This window comes from Typha latifolia, chromosome 10 (genome assembly GCF_019914945.1).
Source record: "Typha latifolia isolate L0001 chromosome 10, TyphaL0001v2, whole genome shotgun sequence".
In the NCBI taxonomy this organism is placed as follows: domain Eukaryota; kingdom Viridiplantae; phylum Streptophyta; class Magnoliopsida; order Poales; family Typhaceae; genus Typha; species Typha latifolia.
The window spans coordinates 3290069-3310609 of record NC_133095.1 but is presented as its reverse complement, the minus strand read 5'-3'; the positions used below and the strand labels follow the sequence as shown (position 1 = coordinate 3310609).

General features: G+C 34.1%; 2 protein-coding genes and 2 long non-coding RNA genes across 4 annotated transcripts; all 4 read left to right on the top strand.

Annotated features, from left to right (window-relative positions):
* Positions 1–794: 794 nt before the first annotated feature.
* LOC140796537 (uncharacterized) lies at positions 795–6075 on the top strand. Its single transcript, XR_012110458.1, has 3 exons — positions 795–956; positions 5801–5946; positions 6042–6075. It is a non-coding gene; the product is annotated as an uncharacterized lncRNA (long non-coding RNA).
* Positions 6076–6272: 197 nt separating this feature from the next.
* LOC140796538 (uncharacterized) lies at positions 6273–6643 on the top strand. Its single transcript, XR_012110459.1, has 3 exons — positions 6273–6328; positions 6403–6505; positions 6605–6643. It is a non-coding gene; the product is annotated as an uncharacterized lncRNA (long non-coding RNA).
* A 48-nt stretch (positions 6644–6691) lies between these two features.
* Positions 6692–9624, top strand: LOC140796536 (putative serine carboxypeptidase-like 52). Its single transcript, XM_073149583.1, has 8 exons — positions 6692–6898; positions 6965–7048; positions 7145–7294; positions 8286–8357; positions 8819–8943; positions 9027–9140; positions 9233–9278; positions 9392–9624. The coding sequence occupies exons 1-8, from the start codon at positions 6776–6778 to the stop codon at positions 9473–9475; spliced, it is 798 nt and encodes a 265-aa protein (XP_073005684.1). The 5' UTR covers positions 6692–6775; the 3' UTR covers positions 9476–9624.
* A 1387-nt stretch (positions 9625–11011) lies between these two features.
* LOC140796458 (serine carboxypeptidase-like 18) lies at positions 11012–14165 on the top strand. Its single transcript, XM_073149498.1, has 10 exons — positions 11012–11152; positions 11305–11360; positions 11447–11569; positions 11650–11753; positions 11846–11883; positions 11946–12047; positions 12128–12211; positions 12286–12435; positions 12901–12972; positions 13513–14165. Exons 1-10 carry the CDS (start codon positions 11012–11014, stop codon positions 13549–13551), a joined length of 909 nt encoding a protein of 302 aa, XP_073005599.1. The 3' UTR covers positions 13552–14165.
* Positions 14166–20541: the final 6376 nt, after the last annotated feature.

Sequence of the window (20541 nt, the reverse complement as noted above, 5' to 3'; positions counted from 1 at the left end):
CGGTTTATTATATTATTTTTTTTGTGTCATAAAAGGACTAAGTTAAATGGGTTAAGATAATAAACATAAACATGATTCATTTAATAATCAACTTTTAAGTCAGGTTATCTTATGCCACCTTTAGATAACACTACTACTCTCCATTTACAATCAAACATCTGATTCCAATTTTGCCATAAACTATATATAGATATATATATATATAAAGTGAAAGTGGTTATGAAACTGGATGAAATTGCATGCTTTACGAAGTAATAAAAGAAAAGGTGGGTACTAGTGCATATCAAATCGCTCTCATGCAGTGGCCAGAGCTGCAGGCAAAGGATGTAACCTTCCATCTAACTAGCACTATGAAGGGTATCATGCACCCACACCCACTTCATTTATTTGAGGTACTCTTCTTTACTATGCTCCTCTTTTTCTCCCCTAATTTGTAAGTACTTTACAAAATAAACTGTTTAGTTGTTTTATTATTTAAACTAAGATATATTATACATGAAATAACCGAATTAAAGGGAGAAGAATTGAAACAATAATATTTTGTTAATTAAATATATTTTATTTTTTAAATAACTAAAATGTCTTTAGTATTGGTTGGGTATATTTGGATTGGGTTGAGTTAGTATAAATTGGATAAATATAACTTGGCTGAGGATGTTTTTAAAATCTTATTAGTGTAGTTAATTTAATCCAGATGTTTTATTAAGTTTAGTTATCAGATTTTTATTTAAAAAAACGCTTCCTTATATTTAATGAATCGACCAAAGGCAAGGAGGAAGTAGGTGGCATGGCTACCTATAAAACGATATACTATTGCATTTTAATTTGCAATGCGTATGCACAATGCTTCCTCTACTTGTGCTACTATTCTTTAGTCTCTCTTCTCTTTCGTCGTCGGTGATCATCACCCATCTTCCAGGCTTCCATGGACGCCTACCATTCTACTTAGAAACTGGGTGAGCGATTTCTAGACCTCCCTCCTTCCATACAAATCATGCTGTTGATCAAAAGAAATTTTGTACTAATTACTTCGACACACCTAATTTATGCCATAGTTAGTATTCAGCTCAAATAGACTAATGGGAATATAAATCAGTTCTCATATGCTATTATACTCAATATATTTTTCACGATTGGAGATGTAGTGAAGTATTTGACTGATTTGAATCCCGAGAGAGCTGTATATAAATATAAAAGATAATTTCATTTAATTTTTTTGAGTATACTTATTGTGGCAAAAGGTGGCATGAGTATACTTATATGTGAGTGCTTGTGATAGAAATTATCTTTTTGTACTAAATTAAAATGGAATGAACCTTCTTTGATCTGTTATGGCTGTTGGACTCATTTGTGACCCGTTTACTAAGAGGGTAAGCTCATATATCTAATTTTTGTTTCAGGTAGGTAAATTTTCTTTTTTGTAAAATTAAATGCAATTATATCATCTTTTTTTTAAGACTGCATAAATTATCTCAGGTAAATAAATAAATTAGGAGATGCAAAATTAACCTGGAAGTAAATTTTAGGTCTGACTAACTAATTAGAAAATTGATTAACCTCACTAAAATAATGGAAAACAAAAGATATATTCAAGCTTTGAGCTACTTGAAGATTTGTTGGTTCTTGCCTACTAATGTGTTTTTGGAGTTATACACCAAATCGAGTTTGAGCTAAACTATATTTTACTCAAAGACGTAAAGAATCTAGCCACTTTTGTCCATCTTATTAGATGTATCATTGTTCTCTCGATATATATTATATATATATATATATATATATATATATATATATATATCTTTATATCAATATTCTATTGATAATGAATATTTTTTTCCCACTAACTTTGGTGTAAGATAACGACGATGTTCACAGTCAGATTTACAGCACATCTCGCATCTATTAAATGCAAGTGAGATAATTTATTCAAAGGCCTCAACGTTCCCTACAATTAGACAATCTCCATACAATATAAAGTATGGAGCTCCTCAAAGTTTGAACAATTCCAGGCCTATAATTTTGCTACTTGCATTCCGTTTCTTCTCCCGAAAACTAAAATAAAAATGCTACTTGCATTGAAATACTACGATTTTAATTTCCAAATCATCGAGTGGCTGCATCGTATAAAGCCAAATGCATGCATGCAAACTTTTATTATTGGTTCGAGCTGGTAGGCTAAGAAGTCCATCTAGATTTTTTATTTAAGGTCGTCTTTCATCGAACATTGTGTTACATCTCACATATATAATTAAGAAAATTTTATAAAATTATACCTTACATTCTATCTATTTTATAATTCACACATCGTCTTTAATATTTTTATAATCCAACCCCTACTTTTTTTCTTATAATTCTTATTTAACACCCTCCGTTTAATTTAAACTGTACAAGTAAAGAAATATTATGTTATAGTATATGAAATAATTTATAAGTACCTAAATTATTCATGCATTCTTTAAAATAATAAGATAAAGCTAAGTAACTAACTTAACTCGACTTGACTTGATTCGACAAGCCATGTGGTCGGATCGTAACAATTCACCATACTTCCTACACCTTGTCCTCAAAGTGACTTGTCTCTCACGTCCTTATACTCATACAACTTGTCGTGCTAATTAGTACATTCAAGTTTGTCTTCCTCGAGTCCGCTTAGGAGCATGACTTCGGCTGGCTCGTGCTTGCATTTATGATTGGGGGTAAATCAATCATCACAAAAAAATACAAGCCTTTTCTTCGATGCTCTTCCAAGTCATTGGGTACAAAGTGGTATATTATCATCCGTCTGTTAGATTGAGCCATTAGTGCAAGCTGAATTAGGCGTATGCCGTCTCTAGTGAATCGTGGGCTTATGCCATCTTTCTTCTCTCCTCCTTGCGGATTTGGTTTAGTTGATCCAACTTGGCCTCCATCATAACAGCTAAGGAGAAGGCCTCGTGAGAAGTAGTGGGCATCAAAGCCTTGACCTCAGCCTGAATGTTAGGCCTAAGCCCACTAATGAAGGTACTCTTCAGGGCCGAGTCAGACCAGCTGGTGGCGGCGGGAAGCCACAACGTAGCCACCCCGATGTAGGGATAGCTTCCCGAAGTGGTGGCAATCAGCCAGATGAAGCCAGCCATGGCCGCTGGTGCTCATGGGAGCATTGGACCCGTGGCCACTAGCCATGGGTTTGTTGTAGCATAAACCACCATCGTTGGCGGTCTTCCAGTTGGTGCTGGCGTGAACGGTGGCCTGGGCTCAGGTGCGGGGGTCCTGTGGAAGGGACCAGACATGGCGGCGGCGGCCGGGAGCATTTGGATGGCCGCCGGTGGGAAGCTAGGTTTTTTGGCCCTAGCTCCCACCGTGGGTGGGGAAGATGACCTCGCGGCCACTATTGCGAGTGGTTTCGGCGTGGCGCCGACGTTTGGGAAGGTCTCGCAAGGCCGGAGGAGTCCCCACCACTGTTGGACGAGGGGTTGAGGCCGCGATTTGGGCCGGCTTATCCCCTCCCTCATGGGTTGGTAATGGTGGCCGCGGCTGGCCTAGTCCCGCCATGGCCGGCGGTGCTAGCGGCGCAAAGTGGCCATGCCGGGTCGAGGGCTGTCGCCAAGGCTTGAATAGCCTTGTCCATCCTCTCGCGCTCCGCAATGGGTCTAGTGACATTGTTAGAATAATCTTTAAAAATGACCTTCGCCCACGTCGGTGGTGGTGGCGGGGGCGCCGATAAATTCCCATAAGAACAAAGATGAGGTCCTGGTCATCCATGGTCAATCCCTCATCGTTGGTATTGATGATCGCATGTTAACCATTTTCTCGAGGAACATTGGCTCGATACTAATGTTATGAACCAAATTTGGACTAATTCAGATGTAAGAAAATTATAAAAACTTAGATGGAGGTAGGCTCGCGAGTTAAGGTTCTAATGGATCTAGTTTCACCTAAATCAAAGGTTGGGATAAAAAATTAAAAATAAAATAGTAGAGATACATCATGTAGAATGGTAAATATTCAATATTGCGGCGATCATCGGAGGGTGGCGGATGGCCATAGGGTAGGGTGGCTGGAGGAGGAAAGTGACTAGGGTTTAAAAAGTTGGGATGTTTCTACGGCTATGATCTACTTCTAGAAAGATAAAGTGATTTAACTGTTACGATAAAAGATAATGATGAAAATAATAACTTAGTTAAATTCAAATTTATTCAATTCAATGATAGTTATCGACATATGTCCAACCCTATTTATAAAAGTAAAATTCGTAGCATATCGGATATATATATACGAATTATTTGACTTATTTAAAATTCAAAATAATAAAATAAAATTACATAACTAATTTACCTCGACTTAACCCATGTGGTCGATCTTCACATTGTCCAGGTGATGAAAGTATTTTAAGCTACCTCTACACCCACACGATGAAATCTATAATAAATTATCAAACTTGTTTAACTAAAAACAAGAAAGTGGCCAATTTTCCCACAATAAGTTTGCAAAATCACAAAACAACCAACAAAATTATTGCCAAAAAATTAGTGAACAATAAAAGGATAATTACACTTAAGACCCCACGAACTATCGTTCTTTTTTATATACTTTTCAAAAAGTTTTTTTTATTCAATACAGAGACCTCCTGAGCTATTAAAAATGTCTCACCCTCTGTGACTATATAGACAAAAAACCTGTAAATGCCAAAATACTCTCTGAGAAGATTACAATATTTTGGTAAACAAAAATTTCTTTTATTTTTTCCCTCTAAAATATATAGATAAATACGCTATATAACTCATCAAATAATATACTAAGATGAATTTATTGTATGTAGCACCTTGTCTTTTAAAGACATTGTGGTATATACGTTATAATTTTACTCTTTGTAAATCAAATCTTATGATTTAATAAATATGTGCACAAAATACCTTCGGTTAGATTTGAACAAACAACGTGAGAATACTTTGCTAATTAAAAGTATTTTACTCTTAGTATTGGTTGGGTATATTTGGATTAGGTTGAGTTAGAATAGGTTGGATAAGTATTATTTGGCTAGGATATTTTTGTACTCTTATTAGTATAATTAATTTAACCCAAGTATTAAATTAAATTTAGCTATTATACCTAAATTATAAGGCTTAATTTATAAATAGTGAAAATATTATGCGTAAACTGTTGTTTTAATTAAATGAAAGAAGGTAAGTAGGTGGCATGGCTATCTATAAAAAGATCTACTGTATTGTATTTTAATTTGCAATGCATATCCCCAATGCTTCCTCTACTTGTGCTACTATTATTTAGTCTCTCTTCTCTTTCGTCGTCAGTGATCATCACCCATCTTCCAGGCTTCCATGGATGCCTACCATTCTACTAAGAAAGTGGGTGAGCGATATCTAGACCTCCCTACTTCCATACAAATATAGCTGTTGATCAAAAGAAATTTTGTACTAATTACTTCGACACACCTAATTTATGGCATAGTTAGTATTCAGCTAATATAGACTAATGGGAATATAAATCAGTTCTCACCTGCTATTATACTCAATATATTTTTGACGATTGGAGTATTTTCCTGATTTGAATCCTGAGAGAGATGAATATAAATATAAAAGATAATTTCATTTAAATTTTTTGAACTATTTCGCGTATTTTTATATATACCTTGTAAATTTTTTCTGAGTAGATTTGTGATATTTATGTCCTTAAGAAAGAGAAAAATTAATGTAGATAACTTTTTTTTAAAACAATTTTCCTTCATTGTATTAGATCTGAATCTTATTTCTAACATTGAAAGCTAGAATGGGTGTATAATAAATTATACGGGAAATACGTATTGTAGGTATGTGAGTGTAGACGAAGAAAAGGGCGTGGAGTTGTTCTACTACTTCATAAAGTCGGAGAGGAAGCCCAACGAAGACCCCGTCCTCCTCTGGCTCTCCGGTGGCCCCGGATGCTCCTCATTTAATGGTCTTGTTTTCGAAATAGGTAGCTAATTACTTTTTCAACGTATTTAATGCGAATTGGATTCAATTCTTCTCAATATTACCACCAAAAGGTTGTCCTTTTTTCGTACTTATTAGGCCCTTTGAGGTTTGTGAAAGCCGAATACAATGGGAGCTTTACCAGAATTGGTATATTTCCCACATTCTTGGACCAAGGTGTGTTGTGCTCCTCAATCGCCTGCTACTTCCGCTTGATTTTTAAATCGATGATCGATCTGACGACGACGCTTGATGGCTTTCAGGTGGCAAACATTATTTTTTTGGATTCGCCTGTTGGTGCTGGCTTCTCATTCTCGGCGTCACCCGAAGGTTATATTGTTGGGGATATATCTTCTTCTACGCAAGTCCATCAATTTATTATAAAGGTAGGGATGCTCTCCAATTTGTCTAAATCTTAAACGGGTGGGGGGAATTTTATTTTTATTGTATTTTATTGTAGTGGTTCATTGATCACCCTCAATTCCTCTCCAATCCGTTCTACGTTGGCGGTGATTCATACGCCGGGAAGGTCGTTCCGTTGATTACACACGATATTTCACAAGGTTGCTTTAGCACTCATCACGTCTGTTTATGTCAACTACTAAAAGCTTATAGATTTGATAGTATGATGGTAATTGTTTTCTCTTTGGACATCCATCCAGGTATTGAATATGGGAAACAACCAATTCTTAATCTCAAGGTAAGAAGTAATTCACTGAACATCTATGTATATTCACCATAATGTTATATATGGAATTACCGATAGATTCGCTTATCGTATAGGTAATTTTCTTGATGTCTCAATAGAGAAGATATATTTTCTCTTTCAACCAATGTTCTGTGCTTTCTTCCGGGGTTATCCGGTTGGCAACCCCGTAACAGATGAAAAGATTGATAAGAATTATCGACTCCCATATGCTCATGGTGTTGGAATCATATCGGATCAAATATATGAGGTGATGCACCACCTTATGTCAAACAATATTGCAAATTGTTGTAACACATCCTTTCTTATTTTGTAGTTGGCGAAGAAGCATTGTGAAGGAGAAGATTATGAAGATCCTCGTAGTGCACCTTGTGTTGAGGTGCTTAATGTTGTTAAAAAGGTTAGGAAATCTTTCTTCTTCTTTTTTTTTTCCTTTTTCACCAACTCCGTGTTATGTCAAAAAAATATCTTATCAAACTATTTCACTCTCTTGTAGCATATTTCAAAAGTTCAGATAGATTCTATATTGGACCCTGTATGTCCTAGGTTATCTCCTAAACCAAATGGTGTGGCTGAAAGAATCTTAAAGGCGGAGTACAAGAAATTATTGCATCAACCACCGGAACCTCCTCCCTTTAAATGTGAAGTGAGTCAATCTCTTCAAACCCTCCTTTACATGTACGGTTGTCTTAGCAGGATTCTTTTTCAGGCTGGCAAGTATTTCAGTTGGAAATTAACAATGCCAACCTGAATACGAGTTCCACATCATTTTATCATGATATGTTATATAAGCAGATAATCATTTTTCTTGAGGGCTAGTTTCTTTAGTAGTTGGTAGACATGATCATCGGGCGAGCCGGGCCGGGTTCGGGCCGAACTTTTCGGGCCAACCGGGCTTAAGTATTTGTTCACGGCCCGACCCACCAATCACTCGCGCCAGGCCGGATTCGAGCCGAGCTAGAATAGTCTAGCCCGTTACCGCCCATTGGCCCGTGAGAAATCGGGCTAGCCGGTCGGGCCGGGCCAGCCCGACCAACCAATCACTATAGCAGACGGGCGAGCCTAGTTGCGGGCCAAACGGGCAGACTTTCGGGCCGAGTTGGGCGGGCAAAGAGCTGGCCCGTGCCGCCCATGGATAGTTCGGGCTCGGGCTAGGTCGGGCCTAAACCGGATCTGGGCCGAGCTTAGCCCGGTCCAAACCGGGCCGGCACAAGTGAGCTGGGCCCTTTGATCATATCTAGTAGTTGGTATGATGTATATATATTTGATACCACTAACGCTGGCGACATAGAAAAAATCTTGTGCAAATCAGTGATTCAATGGGCGATTCATATTTACATTTCCAAAACAATTTGTGAAGGGAATCAAGTTTACGAGCACCTTGAAATTATGTCATGTCATCTCGGCAAGATATTTTTTATGACTAAACTATAGTTTTCTTTTAATCGAACTATAGCAGAGGGAATCAAACACATTGGCCTTTTAAGTATCTAGTTGTCTTAAAAACATAGAAGATGCTCAAATGTGTAAGATTGGATGTCCATTTATTGATCTTCAACTGACCTAACAAGTATATGTAAATATATAGTTTTCCTTATTCTCTATTTTGCTATTAATATTTGTCACTTTGCTTGCAGACTTATGTTCGTTTGCTATCTTATTACTGGGCAAACAATCAGTCCACAAAAGAGGCTCTCGGCGTTAAGAAGGTAAACTCTACCAGTTTCATATATAACAATTAATCTGTTGGACAGAAATAATACCAAGTTCATGTACAAGCTCCATCAAATCATCACATCTAGCTAGAAGGTCTGTGCCATCTCGAAAGAGTGATGTTATAGCAAATAGTCAGAAAATTTTTGAGTGATATGCTCGAGATTTGATTCCTTGGAGTGTTAGGGTGAACATAGAGAGAGAATGGAGGAGCAAACTGGGAGGACTATGAGATATACAGGTTAAACTCAAGCCTCCCACTTAGTTGAACTTGATTGGCTACTGACAGAAAAATGTTTAGTTCCTCCATGAGGCAATGTCCTGCTTTGAGAACCACCTTTGGGTATGAATAAGTAGTTGAATGGAATGAATATATCTCTTAAAGGGTGGAGGCTAATTAACCTGTTTTACATCATTACCGGATACGAGACTTATTGCATTGATTGTTGAAAAGCAGGGAGCTGCTGTGAGAGAGTGGCAAAGGTGCAACCATGACTTACCATATACACAAGACCTTCCCAGTAGTATTAGATATCACTATCACCTTACCAGCAGAGGAGGCTACCGTGCTCTCGTATATAGGTAAATCCATAACCAGGCTTATTTTATTATGGAATATTTTTATCTCTTTTCCTTAAAATCTTTACTGTTTTTCTTCAACCCAGCGGAGATCATGACCTAGTGGTACCGTTTCTGGGAACACAGGCATGGGTAAGATCCCTCAACTTCTCCATTGTAGATGACTGGAGATCTTGGGGTTCTGGAGGCCAAAGTGCTGGGTATGATGCAATATTATATGTGCAGCATTGCTCTTCTCTTTTCATGAAAACTGCAGTAGTCATCTAATTTGTTCGTCTCCTTGTTTTCCCAGGTTTACTATAACATATTCTAACAATATGACATTCGCCACTGTAAAGGTGAAGAAGATATTTTGCTTCATTTGACCTCTTTGTTTTATTATATAACATATGCATGAAGAACGTCTTAATTGAAGAAATTTTTCTTCTTCCTTTCTTGGGCTACTATGCAGGGAGCGGGTCACGATGCTCCGGCGTTCCGTCCTAAGCAATGTTTGGCTATGGCTCGGAGATGGCTATCTCTTAAGCCTTTGTAATCTTCAAGAAATCGGCTCTATTTGGATTGAGTTCAGCTCTAAAACTAAAAATAAATTACTCTTATGTACTACAATAAGAGCATCTCCGACGTGACTTTAAATCATTATTCATTTGTTTTAAATATCAACTTTGAAGCTAATATTTTGAATATCGTATGTATTTTTTTATTTTATAATCTAATTATTTAAACTGAGTGTACAGTACAGTTAAAAATATATCGTCCAGATTTTCAAAAATAAGCTAACATTAAATTATTTTAGAGTTAATTTTAAATTGTATAATAAATATTTTTTTTGTTTGTTATTTAAAAAAATGGTAAGTATTATGAAATTCTTCGCATAAAATTATTTTTCAAATTTAACACTAAATATTAAAATATATCAAACATTAAATACATCAAACAAAAAAATTGCATAATAAAATTAAATTCTTTTATGCCTTTTGTTAGAGATATTTAATTAGCGAATTTAAATTAAGCCTCTTTATCTTAAATTTTCTTACGTGGAGTGAGAAACCATTGGCTTCTTAAATATTTTTTAAAAAATTAGTAATTTAAAATTATTTTTGAAACTATTAAATATTAATCTTATTTTTAAAATTTTCTATGAGAATTTTTTAACCATATATATTTATTGATAAATATATTAAATAAATAAAATATAGTATATAAATATATAATTAATAATTAAATATTAAACAAAGAGGGCTCTAGGTTTTATATTTAGAGCCTTGTAGATGGTTTTAAATGGATTTAAAAAATTAAGTATTTCTTTAATTAAAGAAAGCACTTAAATTACCTCTACATCTGCACAATGAAATCTATAAATTGTGTGAATTCCTCAAACTTATTTAATAAAAAAAAAAGAACAAGCGGCCAATTTGCCCACAAAGAAATTGATTTTTTTTAATGATTAGTTTCAAAGATATGAAAGTGAGGTCAACCGAAAATTTAGTTAATAATTAATTAAACCCCGTAAATTATCATCAATTTTTAATACTTTCTAAGAAATTTTTTTTTCTGATACATAGAATTCTTGAATTATTAAAAAAGTTAAAAATGTCAAGAGAAGATAAAGAACATTTTAATAAACTAAAATTTTTAGGTCATAATATATTCTCTGAATTTTAGAAAGATTTAATGTCACTCTTCTGTTAGTGTGCCATGAAAAAAAAAAAAAAAAAATTGAGCTAGTCAACTTATGTGACAATTATATTTTTCTGAAATAACGTAGATACTTTGTTATATATTTCAATCAAATTAATAGATATTTAAATATAATATTATTTTCTTTAATTAAATTAGGATAACTAAATTAAATTTAAATACAACTTCTCCTCCTCCTCTTTCGCTCGCCTAATCCTCGGCAAAATCCTGAATTTCACTTATATCCAAGGATATAGGTCAGAGAGTGTCAGCGTAATTAATCTAATTGACCCTTATATTTAAGTTAAACTCCTTATATATTATATTTGAATCTTATTTTCTTAGATTAAAAACTAGAACGGGGGTATCAAAAAGTATACGGCAAATATTTATGAAAGGATATGTGAGCGTGGATGAAGAGAAAGGCGTGGAGTTGTTCTACTACTTCATAAAGTCCGAGCGGAGGCCCAGCGACGACCCCGTCCTCCTCTGGCTCTCCGGCGACCCTAGATACTCTGCGTTTAACGGTCTTGTTTTCGAAATAGGTAGCTAATCACTTTTTCAACGTACTTAATGCGAATTGGATTCGATTCTTCTCAATATTACCACCAAAATTATACAAACATTAAGCTTAAAAAGTTGTTCTTGTTTCATACTTATTAGGCCCTTTGAGGTTTGTGAAAGCCAAATACAAGGGCAGCTTACCAGAATTGGTATATTTCCCACATTCTTGGGCCAAGGTGTGCTGTGCTCCTCAATCACCTTCCACTTCCACTTGATTTTTAAACCAATGATCGATCTGACGACGACGCTTGATGCCCTTCAGGTTAGCAAACATTGTTTTCTTGGATTCGCCTGTTGGTGTTAGCTTCTCATTCTCGGCGTCACCTGAAGGTTATATTATTGGGGATATATCTTCTTCTACGCAAGTCCATCTTTTATCAAAAAGGTACAAATGCACTGCAATTTGTCTAAATCCTAAATGGGTGGGAGAATATTTTATAGTATTTTTATAGTATTTTATTGCAGTGGTACAGTGATCACCCTTAGTTCCTCTCCAATCCGTTCTACGTTGGCGGTGAATCATACGCCGGAAAGGTCATTCCGTTTGATTACACACGATATTTCACAAGGTTGCTTCAGTACCTCTGTTTATGTCAACTACCAAAAACTTATAGATTTGATAGTATGGCAGTAATGGTTTTCTCTTTGAACATCCATCCAGGTATTGAATATGGAAAACAACTAATTCTTAATCTCAAGGTAAAATTTTAGCTTGCTAAGTAGGTTAACACCGGAATGTAATAATCTGTGCTTGGTTCTAGGGTTATCTGGTTGGCAACCCTGCAACAGGTGAAAAAATTGATGCGAGTTCTATAATCCCATATGCTCATGGTGTTGGAGTCATGTCGGATCAAATAGATGAGGTGATACCATTCTCACCAGCCACCACTGTATGTCAGACAATATTGCAAATTTTTGTGACACATCCTTTCTTATTTTATAGTTGGTGCAGAAGCATTGTGAAGGAGAAGATTATGAAGATCCTCATAGTGCATCTTGTGCTGAGGTGCTTGAAATTGTTAAGAAGGTTAGGAAATCTCTATTCTTTTTCTTTGTTTCACATCAAAAAATTATCTTATCAAACTGTTTCATCTCTTGTAGCACACTTCAAAAGTTCAGATGAGTTCTATTTTAGAACTTGCATGTCCTAGGTTATCTCCTAAACCAAATGATGTGGCTGAAAGAAGGGCCTTAAAGGCGGAGAACAAGAAATTGTTTCAACCACCAGAGCCTCCTTCCTTGGAATGTAGAGTAAGTCAATCTCTTCACAGCCTCCTTGGAAGCATTCCATTTCAGACTAACAAGTATTTCAGTTGGATACTAACAATACCACCTGAATACGAGGTCCACATCAGTTAATCATGATATGATTATATAAGCAGATAAGCATTTTTCTTGAGGGGCTAGTTCCTTTTAGTGGTTGGTACAAACTATATATATTTGATACCACTAATGCTGGCGACACAGAAGAAATCTTGTGCAAATCAATGATTCAATAAGTGATTGTTACTTTGTGAAGGGAATCAAGTTCATATGTATTTATTTAGTCAAACACATTTGCCTTTAAGTATCTAATTGTTTTGAAAACATAGAATATGCTCAAATGTGTAAGATTGGATGTCCATTTATTGATCTTCAAATTACCTGTCATATATGTAATTATTTAGTTTTTCTTATTCTCTATTATGCTATTAATATTTGTTACTTTACTTGCAGAATTATGGTCATTTGCTATCTTACTACTGGGCAAACAACCAGTCCACAAAAGAGGCTCTCGGCGTTAAGAAGGTAAACTCCCGTTTGACATATAACAAGAATGCAATAGATTGGGAAGGAAAAGGAGAATAAAGAATGAATTAAGAAATAACAACTAATCTGTTGGACAGAAATAATACTAAGTTCATGTACAAGCTCCTTGAAATCAGCATATCTAGCTAGAAGGTCTGTGCCATCTCAAAAGAGTGCTTTTATAGCAAATAGTCAGACATCTTTTGAGTGATATGCTCAAGATTTGATTCCTTGGAGTGTCATAGTGAACATAGAGAGAAAGATTGAGGAAGAAACTGGGAGGAAGAAGGGTGCTAGATTCCAAAGAATTGGCCCTCTGATTGAATATGAGATGTGAGATATTCAGGATAAAGTCAAGCCTCCTACTCAGTTGAACTTGATTGGCCACAGACAGAAAATGGTTTAGTTCCTCCAGGAGATAATGTCCTGCTTTGAGAACCAGCTTTGTCTATGAATAAGTAAATGAATGGAATGGATATATCTGTGAACGAGTGGAGGTTAATTAACCTGTTTTACATCATTATTGACTGTGAAAAGCAGGGGAGCTGCTATAAGAGAGTGGCAAAGGTGCAACCATGACTTACATTGTTATACGCGTCACCTTCCCAGTAGCATTAAATATCACTATCACCTTCCAGCAAAGCCTCCCGTGCTCTCGTATACAGGTAAATCCGCAACCAGGCTCCTTTTATTATTTTAATTAACCTGTTAATCACATTGTTAATATAGAATTTTTTTTTCTTTATTATTATTATTATTATTATTATTATTATTCTTCCTCAACTTCTCCATAGTAGATGACTTGAGATCTTAAAATTTTGGAGACCAACGTGCTGGGTACGTAGTCTTCTTCTTCTGATGCAATATTATACGTGCAGCATTGTTCCTCTTTTCGTGAAAACAAAGTCATCTAATATGTATTTCTGCTTGTTTCCTAGGTTCACCATTACATACGCCACTGTAAAGGTGAAGAAGATGTTTTGCTTCATTTCCCCAGTTCGTAGATGGCTGCTGGCTATCTCTTAACCCTCTGTGCTCTTCTCATCTTCATGAATTCGGCCCCATTTGGATTGAGTTTAGTTTTAAAATACTCTCATTTTCTTAACTTCGAATAAGGTATTTTAAATGGGTTTAAGAAGGTTGAGAGTTTAGTTATTAACTGTAATGGCATTATTACCTTCAATTTGACTTAAGAAGGCACTGCATTTAAGAGATATTTTATATCAAATGATCTGAATAATTTTTATTTTCTTCGAAACAAACTGGTTTAAAATCCATTTGGATTGAGTTTAGCTCTAAAATTAAAACAGTTATTCTTAAGTACTTTACAAAATAAACTGTTTAGTTGTTTTATTATTTAAACTAAGATATATTATACATGAGGGAGAAGAATTGAAACAATAATTAATTAAGGTGATATATTTTTTTAAATGAGGTGGGATTAGTGTTCGTTTGTAAATCAAAGCGAGAACAGGGTTTAAGCTCTATCACATCAGGTCATGTCAATGGCTAATCGATTCTTTTTAATCCATTTGAAATGATGAGAGAGAGTGATATCAAACTACTAATTTGCCATTGACAAGACTAAACATATCTTTGGGCAGTGTAACTTCCGTTTCAAAATATAGTATAGTAATGCTCATTTCATTTCACTTCGTACCAACAAATAGACATTGCCTATCTAGTAAGCTGACATGTAGGATTAGGAAATGGACACATTTTTCAAAGGGGAGAAAAAAAAAAAGGTTACAAGAGAGAAGGGTATGTTTGATAATATTATTTTGATGTATTCTACCAATTCATTAGAAAGCGTATTTTGTTATAAATAATTTTTTTTTGCTTTATGTACACGGTTTATTATATTATTTTTTTTGTGTCATAAAAGGACTAAGTTAAATGGGTTAAGATAATAAACATAAACATGATTCATTTAATAATCAACTTTTAAGTCAGGTTATCTTATGCCACCTTTAGATAACACTACTACTCTCCATTTACAATCAAACATCTGATTCCAATTTTGCCATAAACTATATATAGATATATATATATATAAAGTGAAAGTGGTTATGAAACTGGATGAAATTGCATGCTTTACGAAGTAATAAAAGAAAAGGTGGGTACTAGTGCATATCAAATCGCTCTCATGCAGTGGCCAGAGCTGCAGGCAAAGGATGTAACCTTCCATCTAACTAGCACTATGAAGGGTATCATGCACCCACACCCACTTCATTTATTTGAGGTACTCTTCTTTACTATGCTCCTCTTTTTCTCCCCTTACAAAACAGTTAGAAAGTCTGATACACAAGCCCTTGCTCCACATTACAAGAGGACCATGGTATTAAAAGCCCAAATTACACACATAAATTAAGCAAAAGGACAGCCCAAGATACTGTATCGTCCACACAAAAACATACATAAATCAGAAGAAAAAAAATTAGAAAGTAGAAAATAGAAAACCCAAAGACAGAGGAGAGGAGTGCATCGACCGAGAGGAGAGGAGCGGAGCGGTAGCAGCAAATGGGGCACGGTGGTGGACAGGAGGGGAGTGGCGGCAACAAAAAGATGGTGGTGATGGAATGAAAATGAAGGCAGGCAGCCTAAGCGGTGGGGGAGTTAGATGGTGAAAAATAAGGAGAGTAATCGTAGGTTTGAACTCTTTCAACTATCTAGTATTTCTCACCGATTAACTGAGAACTTCAGATTGACTGTTTTATCATTAATTTTATTCTCTCTTTTTTTCTAAAATAAGAGTAATCGTAGGTTTACCATACGACAGTCACACAATATTTTTCTAACAGTAAAAAAAATCTAATAGATAAATAATGAACAAAATATTTAAAAGGCTTTACAAAAAATTTTAAAAAAAAATCAAAGTGATCAAAAGAAAATTATACAAAAAATGAAAATAGTTTGGGGGTCAGCAGTCTAGGTGGAAGTGTCACTTTTATACATAAATCTCCCCAAAAGAATAAAAGAAAAATTAAAAGAGCCTAGGTTTGTTTACTTATACTTATTTATATCAATGCAAAATGGCAGTAGTACTATTTTGTTCTGATATCTATAAAATAAAATATGGCAGCTAATTTGCATGGCCCACCATCTTTTATTCCGACATCTATAACTGAATCAACAATTAAGTGTTGTTTATGTATCCCCGGCCAATTAATTTGCACTTAAAACTTATGGGTTAATTACATCTAAAATCTTCTGTATTATAGCTCATTTTCACCGACAATTCTTATTTATCTTTACCATTTTTTGTCTTTCACCACTTTGGCGGTATTAAAAGAAATTAACGTCACATAAATATTTTATTTTTGACTTTAAAAAGTAAGTTGTTACGTATCCGACTAAGACTACCTGAGTTACGTTAGTTGAGTAAGTTGAGTCAAATCGAGTTAAATATAATTAGTTAGTTAGATTAACTTTATTATTTTAAAATTTTAAATAAAGCAAATAATTTGTATGTGAATCAGATCCATTAGGACTTACTCCTATAAATAGGAAGGGTCATCTGTTAATTATTATCATGAAATTAATTATTAAGTTTACTTACTTTATTATCTCATCCTTATCTTTTATTTCAATCGTTAGGTCGTTCTTATCTATAGGAGTAGATTGCAGCTATAAATGTTATATGTTAGGGCTAAACACTTACTCCTCATCTAAATCTAAAGACAGATCTATGTCAAAGTCTTAAATCATAAATTACTTGAGTGATGAACTTTACCTAAATCCATGGAAGTTTCTATGAATCAATCCAATCTTTTGAGAAATCACTAACTGTTTTTGTGAGCATAGGATTCAACTCTAATGATAAGAGACTCTTCTTATCAAACCACAAGAATATATCTTCCAAGGGTTCAAGATATTGCCATTGAGAAATCCTCTCCAAATTTTCTTTTGGATCTCTCTTCTCTCTTAGATAGTGTAAAAGGAAAAAAAAAGCAACCCATCTACATATATATATATATATATATGAATAACTTTCAGATTATGTCTTTTTCATTATCTTATGCTTTGGGGACCAATCCATCTGATTAATATTAGTCCATAATGATTATTGTTTTGTCCAAATAGATCTACACATATATGGACCACACCCTAATGAATACATAGAATATCAAATAATCTTTAATCTAAATGGATCACTTTAGTAAGACAATCATATATGACAGTATACAATTCATAATTATATTTATATTTGTTCAATGTTAGATACTATGATCCAACAATAGAACCTCGCAAGCTTCTAAATCCTAATCACCATCTTCTCTACGAGCCACCCTACTCTACAGCAGTCCACCACTACCTTTGATTGTCTGCCATCCTTCGATGACTGCTCGCAATGTCGAATAATTACAATATTACCTCGTTTTGACCTTCCTTCACTTTTTTATTTTTTATTTTTGACTCTGATCTCAAAATTACGTGAAACTAAAGCCATTTCAGTCCTAACTTCTGAGGGTACTACCCACAAAAATATCATAATTTTCTTACATCCAAATCGGTTCTAATTTATAATATAAATTTATTACTTATTTTTTAAAATTAAATCATAAATCTCTCTTAAAAATAATAGAAAATTATAAACTATTTAGATTCACAAACAATCTAAATCCATACTTTTCTTAGTATTTACAGAGAGTATAATCGTGCTGCTGATTGTATCTTTTTGTTTAATCTTTCAGAGAGACTGGGTTAACAACTTTTCTTTTCTTTTTAATAAAGGAAAACAAATGGGATGTCCTAATCATTGATACATAAAAATACAATCGCACACTGTTTCATATGATTAAAAATATCCCAAGTTTTCTTGGATTATTCGTTGCACAAGTGGCCTACTGTCATCCATCACTTGGAGGCGGCCAAGATGGGGATTTTGATTAGTTAGAATACTCACGTATCTTGGGGACGATAGGACATCCACGTCTCCCTCACTCTTCTCAAAGATTCTCGATCTTAATCTATATCCTATTTTTATATGGTCACTACTTTAACACGACGTATAGTATATGAGAAAAATAATATTTTTAATCATATTTGTGTTTATCTACCTAAGTTTTAGCTACCACCTAACAGGAACTTAGTAGTTAGCTTTTTGAGATTAAAAGAAAATTTAAAGTAGCGGTGTAATAATTATCTTTTAAGTGGTATTAAGTTGTAAATAAAGTACAAATAAGAAGTAAAAATTAATTATTTTTTTAAATTATGAGATAAATGTGTACTAAAAAAATAAAAATAAAGTGTTTGTGAAAATAGATAATTTAAAATATTTTCTTCTTTTTAGCGTAGAAGCTTTTATATATCAAAATTCCACTCGCACAAAATGAGTACGACATCAAAACTACATGAGTTCCTAAAATTCCATCAGAATTTACAAGCCAATCAACAGAATGATTGGCTTCCTAAAATATGTGACTAATTAACAATAATTTTCAAAATTGTAAGTTATATATTGAAAGAGACTATTCAGGATATTGACGAAAAGTTAAACGAGTCTTAAGACTTAATCATTACTATATTGACACACCAACTGCTTTAAGAAGAAAAAAAAAACATACGTTGTTTTTATGTTTCACATTGTAATCCTAAACAGGGGCGGTGTAATATATAACATGTTGGTTTAAATAAAGGTAGAGAGGTACCTTGTTCTTTGTTTTTATTATTTTTGAATTGGTACCTTAGTTCTTTGCTCACGTGATATCCTTCCCAACTTTAGATGAAAGCTTGATTAATTTTATCGGCTTATTCTTTCTTTTTTTATTGCTAAAATGACAAGAATTCCCTTTCACTTGACTACCAACCTGCTTCCAAAAAGCTTGATGACTTTTAAATCTCTCTCTCTCTTTCTTTCTTTTTTCTTGTTTGGTTATACTTATAACTGATCCTGATTAAAAGACAACATGCAAGGGACCACTAAGATGATACCCCAGTGGTAAAACATTAGTGATATTATGAGTTTAAGTAAAAGTTTATAGGAGGACACAAAATGAGTATAATATTGGTGCCGTATTAGGCTATAGATTCTTACGTAAAAAAAAATGTTAAAAAAAGTTGAGTATATTTCACCCTCTTATACATGATATGATATGAAAGTTATTCTAAGTACCTTTTTAAATTTTATTTTGTATCACTATGCCCGCTACTAAATATTTTTCACTAAATTGCAACTATAAATATAGTTGAGAAAGTGACCCAATTGCAAAATGAATTTTATTCACACTTGAAACATTTTTTTAAAACTAGAATGGACGAAAGACAACCAAAAGACAAATTAATGTATGTATATAATATATATATATAGTGACAATAATGTAACATATATGAGAGAGATATCTGAAACAGCGATATAGAATCCGTATGATTGTGCAGGTGAGGTAGACTCGACTTAGAAAAAGTTGATTTAATTATTTATGCACTCTGAGTCCTCTTCAAATCCAAAACCTACTTTTCTTGTGGGATATTAATATTAGACCTTCATTAATTTATGGGTCGTAAAATTATCTTATTCTTCTATATTTTTTTTTCTGTATCAACTTAACTACTTTTTATTCATATAAATTAATTAAAAAAATTTAAGACTAATATCATCGTTCTAGTAGCAAATACCAGCTGCCAAAGCCTGCAGTAGATATAGTAAGTAAAGGATAGTTAAATAATACAAAGTGGAGTGGATAGGGGTAAGCTAATTTTATACCAAAGTGCAGAAAGGAAAATAAAAATGTAACCCTTAATTTATGTAACATTATGTCCAGCACTCAACTTAAAGAACAGTGATTTACTCTCTGATGTTCTCTGGTATTCTTGGGTAGCTTTATTAGATTGTAACATCCATGCAACTAACAAGGTGAAAACAAATTAGATAAGAAAATACTAGTCCTATTTAATATATAGATTAGATAATTAAATAAAATTTTTGACCTCTGTCTATTCTAGGAAGATTTTTTTTTTCTTATTTCATGATACAACTTCTTACGATGTAATAACTATATTCTAGAATATAAACACTATTTATTAAAATTATATTTTATATTATATACTAACACAATTATTAATTTATCCTTCGTATTCAAATAATTTTATAATTATATCACATAAAAAATAATACAAGTAAATATAAAAATAATTTATTCTAAAATTGACCTTAGCCCAGTAAGAGTAAGGTCAAAATTACGGAGGAGTCACTGCCTCCTTTTTAGGAGTCAAACTTACAAAGAAGGAAATATTTCTGTTTTAGTGCGTGCGAGTATGAAGAAGTAGTAATACTCGCGCTTCTTCTTTCTACTACTTTAAAAACATAAATACCTTTCGCGGCGGCCGGAAAAGAAAGAAACAAAGAAACAAAAGCAATCGAAGCACAAAAGAGTGGGATGGGATGCGTGCGTGGCCGCTGCTTCCCCATCCGAGGCACGCAGCTCGTCATCAGAAAGCGTCGTGGTGGCCATGGAGCTACCTACCTCAGCCACTCGCCACGGCAAATTTTCTACAGGAGCCCCTCCGCCGTCACAAAATTATAAGTCGTACTATTATAATACTATTTACCCCCCTAAGCAGTAGCACAAC

What these genes read in the sequence shown, in the direction of transcription:
- LOC140796536 (XM_073149583.1), top strand. Translation starts at nt 6,776, where the DNA reads ATGTTCTGTGCTTTCTTCCGGGGTTATCCGGTTGGCAACCCCGTAACA. An exon ending in AGGCTCTCGGCGTTAAGAAG is followed by an intron (nt 8,358 to 8,818) that starts GTAAACTCTACC and finishes GTTGAAAAGCAG; the next exon opens with GGAGCTGCTGTGAGAGAGTG. An exon ending in TCTGGAGGCCAAAGTGCTGG is followed by an intron (nt 9,141 to 9,232) that starts GTATGATGCAAT and finishes TTGTTTTCCCAG; the next exon opens with GTTTACTATAACATATTCTA.
- LOC140796458 (XM_073149498.1), top strand. Translation starts at nt 11,012, where the DNA reads ATGAAAGGATATGTGAGCGTGGATGAAGAGAAAGGCGTGGAGTTGTTC. An exon ending in ACTCTGCGTTTAACGGTCTT is followed by an intron (nt 11,153 to 11,304) that starts GTTTTCGAAATA and finishes GGTTTGTGAAAG; the next exon opens with CCAAATACAAGGGCAGCTTA. An exon ending in TCCCACATTCTTGGGCCAAG is followed by an intron (nt 11,361 to 11,446) that starts GTGTGCTGTGCT and finishes GATGCCCTTCAG; the next exon opens with GTTAGCAAACATTGTTTTCT.